Source organism: Protopterus annectens, chromosome 3.part0 (genome assembly GCF_019279795.1).
Source record: "Protopterus annectens isolate FY-2018-M chromosome 3.part0, PAN1.0, whole genome shotgun sequence".
NCBI lineage: Eukaryota > Metazoa > Chordata > Ceratodontiformes > Protopteridae > Protopterus > Protopterus annectens.
In genome coordinates this window covers 96,553,040-96,574,487 of record NC_056731.1, presented here as the reverse complement: position 1 = coordinate 96,574,487, position 21,448 = coordinate 96,553,040, and the positions used below count along the sequence as shown (strand labels likewise).

Here is a 21,448-nt window from a genome sequence, read left to right as displayed (position 1 = left end):
AGGGTATTACCCAGGCCAGATTTTCCTGGTAAACAATGTCAAATAAATACATAAATAAATACATTTTTTTACTATGACCGCACTTCTGGTTTCCTGCCTCAGCATACAGAAAATAAACAATAACTCTGAATCCTAGTTGCTGTCATTCCACTCTTTCACATTATCCAAATAATTAACTGACATTCAGAATGTTTCTTTACCTCAATGACATGTGCTCTGAGTAATTTTCTGTCCTTTTTCTTTCGGGAGATTTCTCTAATGAACATGTTAATGTCATCTGATGCTTTACATATCTGTTGAGGTGTGGCATTTAAAGCACATCTGTCAGAACAAATATCACGTTTAGTATTTCAAAGCTTCAGTTCATAACACAATAGCTTTAAGTAACATCTTCTGTGTATATTATATACGGTTTGGTTAAGTATACCATGTCTTGCATCTGAAATAAAGTTAATTCCTTAATGAAATCACAGTTGAGCTCTTTCAGCCTTACGGCAGTCAGGACTTCATCAGAGCTGACAAGAAACTTGCAATCCACAATTAAATAACTTTCAAAAAAGTCATGTGATCAATGTCATGTAACACTGCACTAAATAATGTCTATATGTAAAAAAATAAACAAAAACTGAATGCTAAAAACATACTGGAATATTATGTTTTTTGTCATGTAAAAGATTAAAAGTTATAATTTTGCAGCTCTCAGTTTCCGTACACTGGATATCGATATATTATCATTAAGTCCTGAGACGTTAAAATGCTAAAGAAAACAGTAATCATAACTAGCCAATCAGAAAATTGCATTACCAACATACAGACCCACGTTTATCTACAAGAACTAAAACTAAACACATGCCTAAATTATAAAACTAATAAAGTCTAAGAAAAAACTCACTACAGCACTAAAATATTTACAGTAAATGAACTGTCAGAGCATTAAAAATTTATCTCATTAACTAAGAAAAACAAGTGCCCAGCTACAAAAAAAACTATGAAACATCTCAAAGCTCTATGCTGTACTAACTTGAGCAATTCACCCCACTGAAGACAATGGGAAATGCTCCCAATGAACCTTGAACCATAATGTTCTAGCAACCCCTAAAATAAAAGACTTTCAGAACCACCGATTAGATTTTTTTTAATTGAGATATCTATTCAAATCAAAACCTTGACATTCAGTAGGCATCATTAAAAACTGAAATAAGGGTTTACTTCACTATTATCATAACCATTTAAAAGTTTAACATGGAAAAAAAGACTAAGATTTAAAATAAAAGTTAACTGAGTCAAAGCTTATAGAAAATTTTTGATCTAGAGTTAGAGAAATAAGCAAAATAATGTTAATCTGAAGTAAACGCAGAACTGTCTTCAAATATGTCTTGGCCTGAGGCAAGATTAAGTGTCAGACTTTCAAATACTGTCTAAATACTTTGCATAAATAATTTTGATACAGTAAAATCCTGTGAAGATTCAAGCTTTAAGCACTGGTCAAAATGAAATAATTGATGACAATTCCATTTTGACAACATTTTTTGATTTGCTTTCAAACTTACATAGCTTTACCAATATTACTTCACAGGAATCTGATATTCAGTGCCATTAAGACTCATTAAATCTCATATCTTATCAGATGACCATTTTGCATCACAAAATCCACCAATGGGATTATAAAAGGTATTGAACAGCATTAGTTAAGAAAAAAGTGATCTACCTTTCCCCAGAAGACAGACATTTCAGATGTATGTCTGAACCAGTCTAAAACTATTTCTTCTACATAAAATGAATATAGATTCACTGAAATCCAAATAATTATCTTTCTACATCATCAACTAATCTATGTTTGGAGCAGGTTTTACCCTCTCTAGTGTGATTTTTACATTTTAAGTCAACTACAATCTGTCAGATCAGATCTTCTTAATGAACAACATTCATCAGGAACGCAGTTTTTGTGTGAGCTATCAATGCTGCTAAGGCCCTTGATCATGTAAATTTTAGATTCTTATTTGGTGTGTTACAAAAAGCTAAATCTTCTTGCATCATAGAAAGTTCTAGGCTACTAAGCCTTTCAACTATTATGCCTTGCTAGTCCCTACCCAAGAATGTACTTCCCCCTTCTTGAGGAGGGCTATGCCAGTCATGCCCAGGGTGATTTTATGAATATTGATCCAATTATTGAGGTCTCATTTACAAGAAGATGGTCAAACACACTACTTTATCTGTATGGAGAGCATATTCCAAAGGTGAGGGAGATGATCTTTTTTGGAAATCAGTTCCAAGCAGAAATAGCATAGGTAATTTATATCTTGAGCCATTATTTATATTCATTACTTTGTCGTCAGTGGTAGGTCTCCCATTTTTAGTTTTTGCTGATGATATTAAAAATTAGGGTGGTATTTAGAGTCATTACGCATAAGCACTGTAAGCATCTGTGTGGGTTGTCGACAAAGTACAGTTTTGTACCTACCATAAATGTAGATGTTCGAAGATCCACATTGCTGCAGTCCTTACTTATGGGTAGTCCGCTGTCCTCGGTCGGCCCGAATACCAAAGTATTAGGCTGACGTCGGTCATGGGCGCCTAGATCTGACATCAGAGCGTCAGGGTATAAAGGCGCATGACCGACGTCATATCCTCAGTCTTTTCTTGCCCCAGATGTCAGAAGGCCAAACCAGAAAGGCCACAGCCAAAAACAGAATGCCTCCCAAAAACATGCCCAACAACAACCATCACCTAAAGCATAGCACCAAGTCATACTACAGAGGGGAAGGAGGGAGGGTAAATTGGACTGCAGCAATGTGGATCTTCGAACATCTACATTTATGGTAGGTACAAAACTGTACTATGTTCTTCATCTCACATTGCTGCAGTCCTTACTTATGGGTAGAATCCCAAAGCAACGGGAAAGGGAGGATGGTAAAATCATAAAGCATTAGGGGCCGCTAAAATGCCCTGTAAAATTGCAGTGGCAAATCCAGCCCTAGACTTAGAATAAAGAGGAAGGTGGTAATGTTTAGAAAAGGTATGCACTGAACTCCAAGTAGCTGCCTCCAAAATGTCTTTTGTAGCTACCCCCCTTATAAAGGCCGTAGAAGTAGCAGTAGCCCTAGTGGAATGAGGCCTGATTCCAGCAGGAATCTCCTTACCATGATGGGAATAACAGAAAGAAATACAAAACCCAATCCATTTAGAAATAGTTTGTTTTGAAACAGGTTTACTCTGTGAACCCAAAGCAAAAGAAACAAACAATTGCTGAGATTGTCTGAACTCCTTGGTTCTGCTCAAATAATAACGCAACTGCCTGTGAATATCCAAAGTATGCAAAATTTTCTCCCCTTTATTTTGGGGGTTTGCATAAAAAGTAGGCAAATGAATAGTTTGATTTAAGGCCACACTAGAAACCACTTTAGGCATAAAGGAAGGATTAGTACGCAAAGATACCCTATCCTTATGAAAAATCAGGAAGGCTCCACTGCCATGAGGGCCTGTAATTCAGAAACCCTTCTTGCAGAGGTAATGGCCAACAAGAAAGCAGTTTTCCATGATAAATACTTTAACTCGGCAGTAGCTGCAGGCTCAAAAGGTTGTAGAGTAAGTTTTTCCAACACAAAATTGATATCCCAAGCAGGAGTAGGAGCTCTACGTGGGGGTCTTATATTCTTTGCCCCTCTAAGAAATTGCTTAAACCAAGGATGAGAGAATAAAGGAGGGTCACAATCATAGTGAGCAGAAATGGCTGCAGCATGGACCTTTATTGAGGAGAAAGACAAACCCTTGTCCAATAACTCAGTAAGATATTGAAGAGCAACACTTAAATCAGGTTTGGAGACATCAAAGTCCTTTCCTTTGCTCCAAATAAAAAATCTCCTCCATTTAACAGCGTAAACTTTCCTGGTACTAGGCCTCCTGGCCTCCAAAATAACCTTCAAAACTTGTTGTGGAAGCTGAGACCCTCCAGAGTCTAAAACAGAATATGCCAGGCTGTTAGATGCAGAGACTGAATCTTGACATTGAGGAAGTGACTGTCCTCTTGTGACAAAAGGTGCGGAATCAAAGGCAGAGGCCATGGAGGTTCTCGTACTAAACTCCTCAGTAGTGGGTACCAGTGTTGTCGAGGCCAATCCGGTGCTATCAAAATCATGGTTGGCTTGTCTTGTCTGGCCTTCAAAAGTACCTTGGGAAGAAGAGGCAAAGGTGGAAAGGCATATACATGCAGATTGTTCCAACTGAAAGATAGAGCGTCCACCTTCCAAGCTGTGTGATGAAACATTTTTGTGCAAAACTTTGGCAACTGGTAATTTAGTGGAGAAGCGAACAGATGTATGTCTGGAGTTCCCCATAACACTGTCAACTGTTGAAATACATGAGGATCCAATTTCCACTCGTGAGGATCCACTATTTGTCTGCTCAATACATCTGCTAAGGAGTTCTGTGCTCCTGGTAGAAACCTTGCCTGAAGATTGAGGTGTAGATTGAGAGCAGTTTCCCACAGAATCATCGCTTGCCTGCAAAGAGGGTAAGAATGGGTTCCCCCCTGCTTGTTGATGTACCACATGACAGTAGTGTTGTCTGTTTGAATCAACACCTGCCCTGGATGAAGAAAATCTTTGAAAGCCATCAATGCAAACTGGACTGCTAACATTTCCTTCAAGTTGATATGCAAATGTTGGAGTTTGACAGGCCACGTGTTTTGCACCCATTTTCCATTGAGGTGTGCTTGTCCGAGGCATCTGTCGTTAGAATCTGACTCGCCTCTGGCCGGGTCACAGAGAGTCCCTTGTTTAGGTGACATTCCTGAGCCCACCACAAAAACTCCTTCTGAATGCAAGGTATTATCTGAATGACAGTGTCTAGATCTTGGCAGTGCTGTGTCCACACATTTTTGAGATACCATTGAAGCTTCCTCATATGCAATTTGGCATTGGGAAGCACCAGAATACAAGATGCCATGAACCCCAAGGCTTGAAGGACTGTCCTTGCAGTCAGCCTGGACCGTAGAGACATTTGCTGGAAATAAAGAGAAAGGCTTCTTTGTTTGTCCGGGGTCAAAAAAGCCATCTGGGAAGCTGTATTCAGTCTCACACCCAGAAAGCACATGTCCTGAGAGGGTACTAGACTGGACTTTGTTTCATTCACAGAATACCCTAGGCATCTTAACACTGCCATCACATACTGTAGATGATGAAGAAGTTCGCCCCTTTCTTGTGCAATAATCAGACAGTCGTCCAAATAAGGATAAATCTGTATTCCTCTTAGTCTGAAAAATGCTATCACTGGAGCCAGAACCTTTGTGAACACTCTGGGCAGTAGATAAGCCAAAGGGCAATGCAGAGAACTGATAATGTAAATTTCCAGCCAGCAGGTACCTCCTGCAACTGGGCCTGATAGGAACATGAAGGTAAGCCTCTGAGATCCAGAGTAACCATCCAGTGATCCTTTTCCCAACAGAGGTAAAAGCTGTTGTAAAGTCAGCATCTTGAACTTTGGAATGTCCAGGTAAGTGTTGAGGATAGATAAATCCAAAATTGGTCTCCACGTGTTTCCTTTCTTTGGAACTAGAAACAGGCGAGAATAAAATCCTAGGCCCACTTCTGACAGAGGAACTGGCTGTATAGCTCCTATTTGAAGAAGTAAAGAAATTTGTCTGTGAGCCTCTATCCTTTGCCGAGGAGGGCGTCTGGCATGCCTTTGAAAGGAGGCATGGTATGGAAATAGAACTTGTAACCTCGGTTTATAATGTCCAATACCCATTTGTCCTGGGTGACTAAATGCCAATTTTGCTTGAAAAGAGCCAACTTTCCTCCCAAAGGAGCTGCCAGGCAAGAGGAATCTGGCAGCTGAAAATGCAGGTCATTGGGCCAGTTTACGAAAGGACTGGCCCCTGCCCTCACCAGCAGATTGAGCAGGCGAACTCCATTGTCTCGGCCTGAAGGTACTCTGAGCTCTGCCCCTACCACGCCTAGATCTACCCCTAGACTGAGAATCAGAAGAAGGGTACGTCCACCCCTTAGTAGGCCAATTTCTACTAAACTTTGGAGGTTGTACCTGCAAAAAATCTTTAACAGTCTGCATAGACTTAGCCTTGTCTTCCATTTTCTTTAAGACTGACTCCACAGGAGGACCAAACAAAACTTCAGACTGCAAAGGGGCATCCAGAATTCTAGACTTAACATGCTCAGACAAATTCTGATCCTTAAGCCAGGCGTGCCTACGAATAACTGAACCAGTGGCAGCAACCCTAGAAGAAGCCTGTAAAGCATCAAAACCACATTGCAAAGAGTGCTTACCCACCTGTTCAGAAACATGCACTAAATCCTGCAATTCTTTACACTCTATGCCCTCTGCCAAAGCATCCACTTTAGATCTTAGCTGAGAAAGGAGGAAATTCTGATACTTCAACATATGAAACTGGCAGTTCAAAGCTCTCATTGCTAAAGTAGAAGAGGTATACACCTTCTTACCCCATCTATCCAAAGCTCTAGCTTCCTTATCCAGAGGAACCGGATTCTTAACAACAGAGGCTCTAACACCCTTAGGCCCCTGACTAATAGTTTCTGGGTCCGCCCTAGGACTCTTATACAGATATTTATGAGCCTCAGGCACCCTGTAATACCTGTCCGGTTTAACTGGGGCAGGAGGCACAGAATCTGGATTAAGGGAAGCTTCGAGAAAACGTCTGAAACAACATCCAAAACCGGAGGTATAGCTAAGGGTCTATGCTGTGGTAAAACAAGAACTCCCTAAGCCTCTTCCGGGAATCAGAGTAATCCTGTCCCTCCCACTTAAAATGCTCCCTCATGGAATGCAGAGTTTCTGAAAATGAAAAATCCTCTGGAGGAGAAGCAGAAGGAGTGGAATCCTCTGCATCAGAATCAGAATAAGGAGGAAATCTTGAATGTCCTCAGAAGAAGACTCTGAATCATCTGAGGCCTGCTCCAAACTTTCCAACTCTGGCTCCATCCTAGGCCTCTTATCAGGAGGGGGCATAGAACCTCTAATTAAAGAAATCAAATCCTCTGCCATTTTAAGCATGTGCTTTTTAGGCACAGACCCTGAAGAACCAGAACTGACACCAGAGGAAGGCAAAACAGACCTGCCCTTAGAAGGAGCCTTAGAAACAGTAGCAGAAGGCCTAACCACCTTAGGCATAGAAGGGAGAATAGTAACCTGAGAGGCCCCTTCAGCCTGGCCTGCCTCCTGAGAGGCCACATCTTGTAAAATCAAAGTTTCCCCCTGGAACTCAACAGAAACTTCAGCCGGATCCACCTGTTCAGCTGTAGCTTCTAAAGGTCCGGCGTCCGAAACGGACGAATCATCCTGCCTAGGCTTTAAAGATTTGTCTTTGCGCTTCTTAGTAGAAGCAGGCGGAACATCCGGCGGCATATTATAATTACACCTCTTGCCAAAGACTAACCTAGCGCAATCTAACCTCCGTTTATAGTGCGCTTATTAAACCTAGCACAAAACCGACACCCGACTACGTGCTCCGGTCCCAAACAAGGAATACAAAGCGGTGGTAATCCCTATGCGGTATCTGTTTCCCACAAGAAATACAATTATTCACTTTTTCTGACATCCGGTAAGTAACTGAGGCAAGAAAAAACAAAAATATTCCCCACGGGTACTTAGCCAACTTGGTATCGGTCTGAAACTCCGAAAACGAAAAATTTCAGAACGCCGAACGGCACTTGCAACTCTGCTTCTGCATCGGACCATGCAGCAAAAAAGACTGAGGATATGACGTCGGTCATGCGCCTTTATACCCTGACGCTCTGATGTCAGATCTAGGCGCCCATGACCGACGTCAGCCTAATACTTTGGTATTCGGGCCGACCGAGGACAGCGGACTACCCATAAGTAAGGACTGCAGCAATGTGAGATGAAGAACATCTGCAGCTTAGGTGCGACTCAGACATCATCTATACCAAACAGCAGTTGTTAGAACCAATCTGAGAAAAATGTATGCAAAGGAGGGAATAATAAGATGCAAATGAGGAATCTGTGAAAAATCTGTAATTTTCATAAGCAAGTAAGATTCTTTTCCTGCCCTTAATGCGATCACTTTTTGATGTGCAAGTATGCCAAGCGAAGACTAGATGTAAAAAGCACATCCATGCCTTTTCTATCCACCATGCAATGCAAGAATGTGCTTGCCTCCATCGCCAACCTTGCTGTGTCCCACTGTGGGTTTGGTTTTCCCAAATCTTGGTGTGCAGAGTGGTGCTAGCCAGACTAGACGAAGAAGATATAGGCAAGGGATAACCAGCTCAACTTTCCTGAGCAGGAATTATTGGACAAGTTTAGAGAGTGGATATGGATATAATATGGGTTTTGGTGAGAATGTATGGCACACAAATTTGAATTAGGGAAATGTGTGACCTTCCTTTACCTGTGACGACCCCAAGGTATCTACAGCCCTCACTATACTTGCCACTGGGACCTTTCAGAGACAAAATAGGGGCACGCTGAGTATCTCACTGGCTTCTATCTCAAAGATACTGCAGAACTTCCTCAGCATAGTCTTGGAACATATCAATTTTACAGTGACTAAAGTTGGCACTCTCTGTGTCTTACTTTCTGCTGATTAAATATTTTTAACTTGAAAATACATGTTTGCAAATAATTATAACTTCCTAACCTATGTGACAGCAATTAATGTTCTCAAGAGGTCTTGTATGAACCAAGACCAAAGCACTTGATTTTTTTATTATTATTAATAACTTACTTTCTGGTTTTAAAAACACCAACTTGGTTTGTCTCCATTAGCCCTTATCGTTACACACACAGTTTCCTGATTATTAGTGACTGGTAGTGTGTGGCTGCACTTTTTTATTTAGTTTTCTAATTAGTTTTGGGACACTCATGTCATTCAGTAATTTAAAAGTAGCTTATGCACAGTGAAACATTAATTATGACTTCTGAGTTTCCTTGCATAGCAATGACAGTAATGCAAATGCATTCATCTGCAGTAGCATGTGTGAAGCTGTCTATAGTGAGATGTAGGCCTGCAAGGCTTTGCTGGAAGAGTGGTAAAGTATTCATTAATTCATTTCTCACTGATGTCATTCCTTAGGTACAGGAAGGTTTGCTAGACACCAGTGTCTACAGTAAGCCACTGTACACATTTAAAAGTAATGGAGGTTGCACTGAATATGACAAGTTACGCATTCTAACTTATTTCCAGGTAAAAGTGCAAACTACCGCAATATTTCTTGCCTTACCACTAAATCAGAGGCCAATCCAGAAGAGGTCACACTGAAATCCACTGTTAACTGCAATTTTTAAATAAGTTTGCGTTATCTGTGCTTTTTGTATACCTTTTCAATGAACTAGTGCTTCATCTTGACTTTTCCTTAAACTCTGAGCCCAGAAGCTTTTAAAATGATGGACTATGAAAGACTGGAAAAAGTTTAGTCATTTAGAAAATTCATTTTTTGAAAAAAATTAAAACACCTTTATTGAATTACCACTTGTGACACAAGCAAAGTTACATTTACATAAAAGTAATCAAACCACATGTCAAGTTCAACTTTAACAAACATTTTACATCACATATATTGTTCTATACAATACAATCAATTCAATATCATATAAACTGTTCAAGTATTGCCTTATTTTAAACTTCATTCCTTCTTTAAAACATTTTTCTGCAAGTATTATCTCAGAATTTCCATTGTTTGTATATAATTTACTCCTACCCTTTTCTAAAGATCCCACGTCCTGCTCTTTTATCTCTATTGCAATAGTCACAACTTCAAGCAAAGTTCTGATTTCCATTTTCAAGTAATTGGCTTTTTGGCAGCTGCCAGAATTAAATTTAGCAAGGCCTTACTATGTCTAGCAATTCAGATCCTGTATCCCAGATAAAAAAAAAAATCCTAAATTACACTCATCTGCTTGCCCAGCATTCTACACAGAGTACTCAGTATAGAAATTTATAGTCTGATACCTCATTACACTCTGAAAACATGCTCCCAGGTACCTCTTTCTTCCCTATTACACCTCCAACATTTGCCATTTACCTAAAGGAAAAAAATCTTTGTGGAGTCTGCTCGGGGTTTAAAAGTACCTATCGAAACAATTCCTGGCAAAAATCCTAAATCTTCTAGACTTTGTTGCATATTTGGGAGCCATACATACGTCTTCCCATTATTGCAAATTGCTTATCTAATCTCTCTTTCCAGTCTTTTCTGACATCCTCCGATTAATTCCTACAGTTATTCTGCAATACTTTACATGTCCTACTAATTACCTGTTTTTTTTAAAGCAGCTTCTACATGACTGCTGTTATTCTCCTTAAGGATCGGTATCCAAAATCCCACTCTTTCCTTATTTCTTGAATTTCACCCTACTTCATTCATTATCCTTTCCACTCTGAATTGTAGCCTTCTGCTTGTGTTACGTATAAGAGCCTTATCTGTGTAGCTCTAAAATACCCCTTCAAATCAGATAATCCTAGACCTTCTTGTTCTATTGGAAGGATCAAGTTATCCCACTTGACACTTGCTCTCTTCCCCTCCCAAATAAAATCTTTCAACTCTTTATTAATTACTATCCACAACTTCTCCTCTAATTGATAAAAATACGCCTAACCTACATAGAAAACTAAAGGGTCTAAAATCACTTTTACTACTTGTATCTTGCTATCCATATCCACGAGCAAGAACTTCCAGTTTCTCACTTTTCGTATTATGCTTTGTTTAGTCTCTTCCCACAAATCCTTAACTGCCATAATACTGTCCTTTTTAACCCATACTCCTAAATACTTCATTTTATCATGCCCCCCATAAATATAGATCCTGCAACCAATTAATGAGTTGGTATATAGTTTACAGTTATATCCTTTGTCTTACCATCATTAATTTTATATTCCAAAAAACCCAGAACTGTCTCAGAATGTTCTACAACACTGAGACGTCTAGCAGGTTATAAAATAATATTATTTGCAAATAAAGCTAACTTTTGCCAAATACCATCCAATGGTTCAAAATATAAAGCAAGCAACAAAGAGGAGATAGGACACCCTTGCCTAGTCCCTCTGTTCAGACACAACTTATCAGCGTGGAAACCTCTCACTTTGATTTTTGCCTTCGATTCCTCATATATCCTTCTAATTGACCTTATTATTGTATCAGGAAATGCAAATGCTTTCACTGACCTACTCAAAGTCCCAGCTTACTCTGTTGAATGGTTTCTCTGCATCAAGACATACCAACAGCAGCAGTATTTTTTTTATATTCTGCTGCCCTCTGGATCATCACTGTTCTATTAATGTTGTCAAATGTTTGCCTCCTCGCCACAAAACCAACCACACTGATTCATATCTATTAATGTTGGCAACACCTCTGCTATTCTTTAGTCATTACAAACAAATGCTTTGGTTTAAAACTGAAATGGGGCTATGTGAAAGGAAGAGTTGATGGGTCTTTACCATCTTTAGGTATTACAACCACCACAACTTTTTTTCCAGGATGTTGGTGTTCCACCTTCTAAAATACTGTTCAACAAAACCTTCACAATCTTTATCACTTTCTTCTCACCTAGCTTCCAAATACCCCCCAGTACACCATCTGTTTCTGAAGACTTTCATGAAAATCGGTTATACATCACCATTTTTATCTAGTCTCCTTTTATCTTAACTGTTGAGCCTCATCTACCTCTAACCTTGGCATATTTAAGTCTTCCATAAATATTTCCATTTGTGCTTTTTCTTGAATTTCCTCACTTCTCTGCTTTATGCAATTTTCATAAAATTTCTGAAATATCTGCAATACCTGAAATGGATCTCTGGTAATTATTCTTGTTATAGGTTCCCTAAGATTGGCAACAACTCTTTCTACTTTCTGTTGCGTATGTTGTTGTGCAACAGCTTTTGTGCTCTGAAGTGATCAAAAAATGTAAAAAGTTACTAAATCTTTCTAAACTTGTACATATTATCCAGGTATTTCCTTATTTTCCCTTTAGCACTCTGCAATTGTGACTTTTCCTATTCTGTGAGATTACCCTTATTCTGTTAATTAACCTTTGTAAGCCCCTCTAAATAATTCTTGTTACTTCTTAACCATATCTCTTTTTTATTTTATTTCTACCCTGTTTTAACTCCACCTTTATTTTATCCCAGTCACTAGCTATAACTTCTGTAGTACTTTCTATCTTCCCTAATAATTCCTGAGTAATTTCCACTCCCCCCATTGCTTAAAATCCTCTCTTTTTAACAGGTAGGTGTGGAAGCTCCACTATTTCATCTTTACTTCTTTGCCCTGCATTTTTATTTTAGTAATTACTGGTGCATGATCTGAAAGTTACTGGATGTGTGCCAAGTTCTCAATTAAATAAGGATATTCCTATCAAACATAATTTCTGTCCAGTCAGAGTTACTGCAGCTTGGGGGATAAAATATAAATTTTCTCTGAATTACCACTACTAAAGTCACATTTTCCATACCAAATATAATCAAATGTCTTCAGATATCCTCCCTCTTTTGTTATATTTCCCCCAGAGGCACCCAGAAATATCCTCACTGCTGCAAATCAAATTTCAGTACCCACTTATAAGAATGATTTGGTTGAATTTATCACTGTTTTTTCAGCCTGCACTTTTTAAAGAAATGCCATCTGTTTGTTACTGTACTGCTCTTGGATCATTTTAACAGTATTCTAATACTTCTTAACCTCCTCTGATACTGCAAAAGCTGTGTGGCTGAGTTTGTTTTGCAAAGTTCTTCTGTGTTTGTAGAAGTTTGCATACATTTTTCTGTATTTGGGAACTCTTCTCAGGGTTTGTGAACTTATTTTCAAGGATTCCTGAAACTGCAGGCATTCTTTTGTTTTAAAGCATTTATTGCTGCACTTGAGCTCAAAACCAGTTCATTTTACATTAAGAGGGTTTTTTTAATGCACCCTGGTGGGAGCAGAGGGCTGATCCAACCCATCTGAGTTGGGAACTGCTGGTGGAAGTCTTATTGTATGTTTATCTGATTGGCCTGAGGGTTTAACTGTGTAAATGTCTTTCATCCTGCTGGTATCCTTGTACTTGGGAACATTTCTCAGGGTTATGAACTTACTTCCAAGGATTCTTGATACTGCAGGAATTCTGCCTTTTGTTGTAAAGCATTTTTACTGCACTTGAGTTCAAAACCAGTTTGTTTTACATTAAAATGAATTTTTCTGCACTCTGGTGGGAACAGAGGGCTGATTCAATCCATCTGACTTGGGAACTGCAAGTGGCTTACTGTGTGTTTCTCTGATTGGCCTGAGGACTTAACTGTGTAAAAATCTTTCATCCTGCTGGTATAAAAGCCTCACGTTTGCTCGATGTGCAAACACGATTACCCATACCTTGTATGTTAAGCAAACCTCTCTAGTTTAAAATCCCCTATAGGAAATGCTCTCCATAATCTTCCACTGTGCATAGCTGCCGAAAGAACTGCCAGTTTGCACACAGGGCAGCACCACTGCAGGTGATTTAATAGTATACTACTAAACGCTCTCACTTAGACCTTTTAAGTGACTCGCTCCAACTCCTTCCCATCTACTAAGGATCTGGTAGAATGGATATGCGCTTTCCTGTCATCTCTGTTTCTGGCCTAGTGAATATGGGCATCCAGTGTAGTAACTGCTTCATGTTCACTGGCAACCATTTCATTTTAGAACATACAAACACAGCATGTGAGAGATGTAGATGCACAATGTCATTGGAGGCAAAGCTCCCACATACTCACATGAAAAATGCAAAGCAGGATGTCAACGTTACACCCATAACATTCACTACCAACAATAAGGAACAAACACAATGACCCACATATGTGCACTTGCAACCTACTTAAACCTCCAAAACCTCTTAAAAGTATCTCTCAGCGGCCCAGTGTACACTGAAAAAAAAAACACAGCACCTTACACAACACAGAGCTTGGAAAATTATAGCAGCCACACTTCTAAGCACATAAGGCAACATAACACACAGCCAAACATTCTAGTTATTGGGGATTCCACTGTAAGACATACTGATGTCCCCCATTACCAGGCTAAACAAGGCAAATATCACAATGAGCTGTCTGTCTGCAGCCACGATCTGCTACATCACACATGAACTTGGTCTTTAAACCACAAGTATCAGTATGACATTGTCATAATCCATGAGGGTGTAAATGATTCAAGAAATACCTCACTGGACTACATGAAGAGAGGCATGCTGGAGCTCTCTGAATATGTGTCCCAGGCAGGTATGAATCTAGCCTTGAGTAGCATCCTACCTTCACCTAGGAGATGTCAAAGTGCCAGCAAAAAATGACTTCAACAATTGGTTTAGTCTCTGGTATCATAACAAGGGGATCCAATATCTGTCAGCCTGAGGAGGCATGCTTGACATACAATGACACTTCGCCAGAGATGGTTTTTACTTGTCACCACTTGGATTCTGGATACTGGAAAAAACTTTACCTATTCCCACAGTGCCTTTTTTAGGACACACCAATTTCTTAAACCCTCCAATTTAACAAAAATCATTCACAACTACCTAAAAGGTACTGCTTCACAGTGCTAGGAGTTTAAATAAAAAAATGCACTCCCTGGAGGCACTCCTCACCCTGGAGAACACAGGCATATGTAAAGTCATGAAAACATGGTTCAGAACGCAAGGAAAGCACCCCGGCTATCAAAATCTACAATGCATTTCATACATTTTGATCCCCCTCAGCTCAGGATAAAACAAAGGGAGGTGGTGTCTCAGTGTTCATAAAGGACAAGTACACTGCTAGACTGGTCCAACAAAATGTCTTGCTTGAGATGCTCCACTTCCAGTTAACCACAGGTGTGACCCCCTAACATGCCTTTGCTAGCTACAGATCCCCTAACATGAGTCTGGGAAACCACACCTCCTACCTAAACCTACTGGGATCTCTTAACATTCTGCTTAACAACATATTGATGGGTAACTTCAACTATACGAACCATAATTCACTTGCTCAGAGGTTTCTGAACTTTGTCAATGCAAACACCTTGGAGCAGCTAGTTAACTCCCCAAAGTACAGTTGTGTACACTTACCATAAATGTAGATGTTAGAGTGTATTCACTGTTGCAGTCATTACATTTGGGTAATCTACTGGCAGGTTGCCCTCAGTCGGCCTGATTAACAAAGTCTTGGGTCCTGTATCGGTTGCTGTCCCTTCTTCCATGACGTCAGGTTGTCAGGGGTATAAAAAATGCAGCCGACGCCATTACATCAGTTTTTCTTGCCCCATATGTCAGGTGCCCCCCAAATGGGGAGCAAAAAATATATCTATATACATGTATATCATTTGAAACACAAAAAATATACCTCCAAACAAAAGCAAATACACCAAAAAGGCTTTTAAGCATAGTAAAAGAAATGAGAGGTATAGTAATAGAAAAACAGGGGGCTGGAGGGTGGGTAACCAGGACTGCAACAGTGAATACACTCAAACATCTACATTTATGGTAAGTGTACACAACTGTACTATGTTCTTCGTGTTTCACTGTTGCAGTCATTACATTTGAGTAGAATCCCAAAGCTATGGTTGGGAGGATGGCATTATACAGCATTAGGAGCAGCTATAAGGCCTTGCAGGTCAGCAGTGGCAAAGCCTGCTCTGGATTTAGAGAAGAGAGGTAAATGGTAATGTTTGGTGAACGTATGAACTGAGCTCCAGGTAGCAGCTTCTACAACGTCTCTGGTAGGAACCCCTCTGAGAAAGGCTGCACAAGTAGATGCAGCCCTGGTGGAATGAGATCTGATCCCCTTGGGGACAGGTTTACCATGGTGCATGTATCAGAAACGAATACAATGGCTTATCCATTTTGAAATAGTCTGCTTTGAAATAGACTTTCCCTCTGCCCCTACAGCAAATGCCACCAGTAACTGCTCAGATTTTCTTAGAGATTTTGTCCTGTTTAAGTAGAATCTTAGTTGTCTGTGTACATCCAATGAATGCAGAATCTGCTCACCCTTGTTCTGTGGATTTGGGAAGAAGGTTGGGAGATGAATGGTCTGATTAAGAGCCACACTAGATACCACTTTAGGCATAAAGGATGTTTTGGTCCTGAGAGCCACCCTGTCCTGGTAAAAGATAAAAAAAGGCTCCACTGCTGTAAGTTCTGAAATCCTTCTAGCTGAAGTGACTGCTAAAAGAAAAGCTGTCTTCCAAGAGAGAAAATTTAGGTCTGCGGTAGCAGCTGGCTCAAAAGGAGGTAGAGTGAGTTTTTCCAACAAAAAATTGAGGTCCCATGCAGCAGTTGGTGCTCTCCTGGGAGGTCTTAAATTTATGGCCCCTCTGAGGTACTGCTTTAGCAGAGGATAAGAAAAGAGGGAAGGCTCTGTGTTGTAATGAGCTGAAATGGCAGCGGCATGGATTTTTATGGAAGAAAAAGATAAGCCCTTGTGAAGCATCTCAGTTAAATATTGCAGAATCTAAGGAATATTGGGCATTATTGTGCTTATTCCTTGTGCTTGGTTCCAGGCACAGAATCTTTTCCATTTGTCAGCATAAGATTTTCTAGTACTAGTCCTTCTAGACTGCAAAATGACATCCACCACAGGTTTGCTGAGAGATGTAACTGGTGAAACTAGTTGATTAGCCATGCCGCAAGATTCAGAGTTTGGAGCTGAGTGTGCAGAATTTGATAGTTCTGCTGAGACAGTAGGTAAGGTGTATGAGGCAGGTACCACGGAAGAAGGTGCGACATACTGAGTAGGAGCGGGTACCAGTGTTGGCGAGGCCAGTCTGGAGCAATCAGAATAATTTTTGGTTTTTCCTGTCTGACTTTTAGTAAGACCTTGGAGAGCAGAGGCAGAGGGGGAAAGGCATAGACTGATAGGTTTTTCCAGCTGAAGGATAGAGCATCCACTTTCCAAGCTTTTTTGTGATGAATTCTTGTGCAGAATTTGTCCAACTGATAGATATTTTTGCCTCACCCCAAAACTATGTCTGGGCTCCCCCATTTGTGTGTCAACATGCTGAGGATTTGTGGATCTAGTTTCCATTCGTGTGGGTCCATAAGATTTCTGCTTAGTTCATCTGCCAGAGTATTTTGCTTTCCTGGCAGGAATTGAGCTTGTAGATGTATTTGATAAGTCAAGGCCGTGTTCCACAAAGCCATGGCTAGTCTACAAAGGGGGTAGGAATGGGTACCCCCCTGCTTGTTTATGTACCACATGACTGTGGTGTTGTCTGTCTTTATCAGTAGTTGTCCTGGATGAAGACAGTCCTTGAAAGCTGTCAGAGCATTCTGTACAGCTAGCACCTCTTTCTGGTTGATATGTAGGTGCATTTGATTTGGGCTCCATTGGCCCTGAATGCACCTCCCTGCCAGATGTGCCCCCCAAGCATAATCTGATGCGTCTGTAGTCAGGGTTTGGGCGGCAGGGGGTGGAATGAATGACGGTCCCTTGTTTTGGTGGCAGGCCTCTGCCCACCATAGGAACTCTTGCTGCATTCAAGGAATGATCGGAATCATTGTTTCCAGGCTGTGACAATTTTGACTCCATAAGCTTTTTAGGTACCACTGAAGTTTCCTCATATGCAGTCTTGCATATGGAATTATTAGAATGTAGGCCATGAACCCCAAGGCCTGCAGAATTTGTCTTGCAGATAGCTGGGTTTTGTGCCCACCTGTTTGAAGTAAGTCATCAATTGAATTTGTTTTTCTGGCGTAAGGTAAGTCATCTGGGCAGTTGTATTCAAGCTTGCACCCAGGAATGTAATTATTTGAGAGGGTACCAGTTGTGATTTCTTTTCGTTTATGGTGTACCCTAGACAAGTTAAAAGTCTTTTTACAAATGCCAGATGATTTAGAAGAGTGTCCTTGTTTTCTGCCTGAATTAGACAATCGTCCAGGTATGGATAAATTTGAATATTTCTTTGCCTATAAAAAGCAATTACTGATGCCAGGCACTTTGTGAAGACCCTGGGCGCAGTAGATAAGCCAAAAGGCAGTGCAGAATGCAAATAGCCTGCTTTGAAGCGGAGGTATCTTCTGCAAGATTCCCTGATTGGGATATGCAGGTAAGCCTCTTTTAAGTCTAGAGTTACCAACCAGGCATCCTTGCCTAGCATAGGTAGTAACTGTTGTAGAGTCAGCATCTTGAATTTTGGAATGTTCGGAAATGTATTTAGAATAGATAAGTCCAGAATTGGACGCCATGATTTGTCTTTTCTGGGTACCAGGAAAAGTCTTGAATAAAAACCTTGTCCCTTTTCCTGTTCTGGTACTGGTTGAATAGCTCCCATATTCATGAGGGATATAACTTGTTTCTGGGCTTCTGCCCACTGATTTGGAGGCAGATCTGGCCATCCGTTTGGGATTGGCAACATGTGGAAATGAAATCTGTATCCCTGGGATACTGTATTTAAAACCCACTTGTTCTGGGTAATCAGTTGCCAGATCCGTGCATGAAGTGCCAGTTTTCCCCCCAAAGGGGCGGCCAAAAGATAAGTGCTTGGTGATTGCAGTGGAAAGTCATTGAGACTGTTTACCGTAGGAAGGTGCCTTGTTACTTCCAGATTTGGAGGTGGAGGCACCCCATTTCTTTGTTCTATAAGTTCCTTGTGACTGAAACCTGGAGCCTTTGGAATGTCTGGGTTTGACCTGAGCGGCTCTGGTGGGTACTGGAAAGGACCAGTTCTTAGTAGGCCAGTGCCTACTGAACCTGGGTGGCAGCACTTGTAGGAAATCTTTTACAGTTTGCATAGATTTAGCTTTATCTTGCATCTTTTTCAAAACTTCTTCTGCCTTATTACCAAATAGCCTGTCCTGTTGTAAAGGAGCATCCAACAATTTTGCTTTAACATAGTCAGCAGATTTTGCTCCTTCAGCCAAGCATGCCTTCTTATCACAGATCCAGTTACAGCAGCCCTGCAAGAGGCCTCCAAGGAATTAAAACCACATTGCAAAGTATGTTTTCCAACTTGTTCAGCTGAATGCAACAAATCCTGCAACTCTTTATTTTCCACACAGTCAGAAATCAACATCATTTTCTGTTTAAGTAAGCCCATGACATGCTGTTGATATTTAAGCATATGAAATTGACAGTTTAAAGCCCTGATTGCTAAGGTTGCAGACGTGTAAACCTTCTTACCCCATCTATCCAGCGCCCTGTAATTGATCAGAAGAGGTAGGATTTTTAGCAATAGAAGCCTTAACGCCCTTGGGACCCTGAGAAATGGTTTCAGGGTCAGCAGTAGGGTTTTTAAAGAGGAATTTGTGGGAGTCAAGAACCTTGTAATATCTGTCTGGCTTACTTGGAGCCGGAGGCAGGGAATCAGGAGTCATACTGGATTCTGAGAAAACATCATCAACAATGTCCATAACAGGAGGTATAGCCAAAGGCCTATTCTGAGGAAGAAGAAGGGAATCCCTAAGTTTAATTTTAGATTCTGAAAAATCCTGACTCTCCCAATGAAAGTGTTCCCTTATGGTATGCAAAGTTTCTCCAAATGAAAAATACTCATGAGGAGAAGCAGAAGGGATGGAATGTTCTTAACCAGAGTCCTCATAAGTGGGAATAGATAATTCCTGATCAGAAGAGGAATCAGAAGAAATAGAAACCTGATCTGAAGACTCATAGTCAGTGCCTTGCCTAAGCCTCTTAGCAGGAGGGGGATGGGTACCCCTGATCAAGGTAATTAAATCCTCAGCCATTTTGATCATTTGTTTTTTAGGCATTGGGGCCTGTACACGTGGCCCATGCATCGGTTTTTTTAGACATAAAAGTAGTTTTTGTCCTTAATTTTGAGGATGGCATCGGTTTAATATACAAATCTTTAGGCCTGAAAACACCTGCAGAAGCCGGTGCCTGCTCAGTGGCTCTGGACCCATCCAAGGTAGAGACATCTGTGGGTTCAATAAGTATCTCGCGGCATACTGGACTCCGAATGGGTCTCAGCAGAGGCCTGCGAATCAAAAGTAGCGGGTATCAGGGGCTGCAAAAGTGCCTCACTGAGTACCGGCGAACCGGCGACTGGCTTAGGAGAAGCTTCGTCGTCAGTTCTGGACCTCGACGGTCTGTCTCTGTCTTTTTCTTTGCGCTTTTTAGGTATTCCAGTAGTCGGATTGCTAACAGACAACATTTCTGGATAGTTAAATCTCGAGCTAAAATATTTAGAAGCAAAAATATACCGACGTTTAATACTGCGTTGATTAAATTTAGCACAAAACCGACAGCAAGGCACATGTAGTCAGGGCCTAGGCAAGGAATACAGTACAAATGAAAATCCTTATGAGGTATTTGCTTCTCACAAGTAATACAATTATTAACTTTTACTGACATTGGTAAGGAGCAAGAAAAAGTTTCCCCAATGGGGTACTTAGCTTTTAGTTGAAGACTTCGGTTCTGAAACTTTAAAATGAAAATTTCAGGAGTCGGCCGACCAGCACTTGCGAACTGCTTCTGCTTTGGGCACCGCGCGGCAAGAAAGACTGATGTAATGGCGTCTGCTGCATGTTTTATACCCCTGACGACCTGACGTCATGGAAGAAGGGACAGCAACCGACGCAGGACCCAAGACTTTGTTAATCAGACCGACTGAGGGCAACCTGCCAGCAGATTATCCAAATGTAATGACTGCAACAGCGAAACACAAAGAACATCTAGAGATACAAATATGTAGACCTAGTAGACACGAGCATGGGGGGGGATGCTGCTACCTTCCGTGCATTAACTGTTCCCTGATAAGATTTGACCACAAAATGATCTTCTTTAGTATTAAAACTAACCTAGAACCCCCATCAAGCTCTAGATCTGTTAAAAACTGTGCTAAGGCCAATTACCTCAAACTAAGTAACAGCTTATTAAACTTTCAAGCCCTTCCAAACCAGAATGATATTGAGGCCTACTCTGAGCTATATACAAAAGCATTGTACAACCACATTCATAGCTGCATACAGAAGGTAGTACCTATCTGAGTCAAACCTATAACCCTGTGGACCCCTAGGATAAATAGGCTAATTAACAAAAGAGAAAAAAATCATCTTCAAAGCCAAGGAGGAACAGACAAAACAGTGCAAAAAGACACTCACCTATCTAAATAAATAAATTAAAGAGCTGGTCAAATCTGCCAAAGTAAACCATGAGGCAAAGTTAGCCTTCCAGGTGAAAAATAACCATAAGCCCTTTTTTAATTATGTTTGTTACCTCAGCAATGGGCCGAGTTAATCACTACTAATGGTGAGGGACCTACGAACATAGACAGATAGTAACCTAAACTTTGATCACCAGGTAGCTACAGTAGTGAGGAAATCATTCTGTGTGGCTCAACTTATAAGTAAAGGCATGGCATCAAGATCAAAGGAAGTGAGAGCGTCACTGTACTCAACACTCATTAGGCCCATAACTTAGTACAATGCTCACTTCTGCATGTACCTAACCAAGACTTACACCAATTAGAGTGGCCCAAGAGGTTTATCACTAAAACAAACAAAACAAAGCATAAGCCACATG

At 40.6% G+C, this 21,448-nt stretch overlaps 1 protein-coding gene across 1 annotated transcript in view; it reads right to left on the bottom strand.

The window, feature by feature from the left end:
- PITRM1 (pitrilysin metallopeptidase 1) overlaps nt 1-21,448 on the bottom strand; it is a 1,418,909-nt gene that overhangs the window by 398,535 nt on the left and 998,926 nt on the right. Inside the window, exon 21 of the mRNA XM_044064598.1 lies at nt 201-321. Within this exon, the coding sequence (XP_043920533.1) occupies nt 201-321 (121 nt within the window). The remainder of the gene's footprint in view (nt 1-200; nt 322-21,448) is intronic.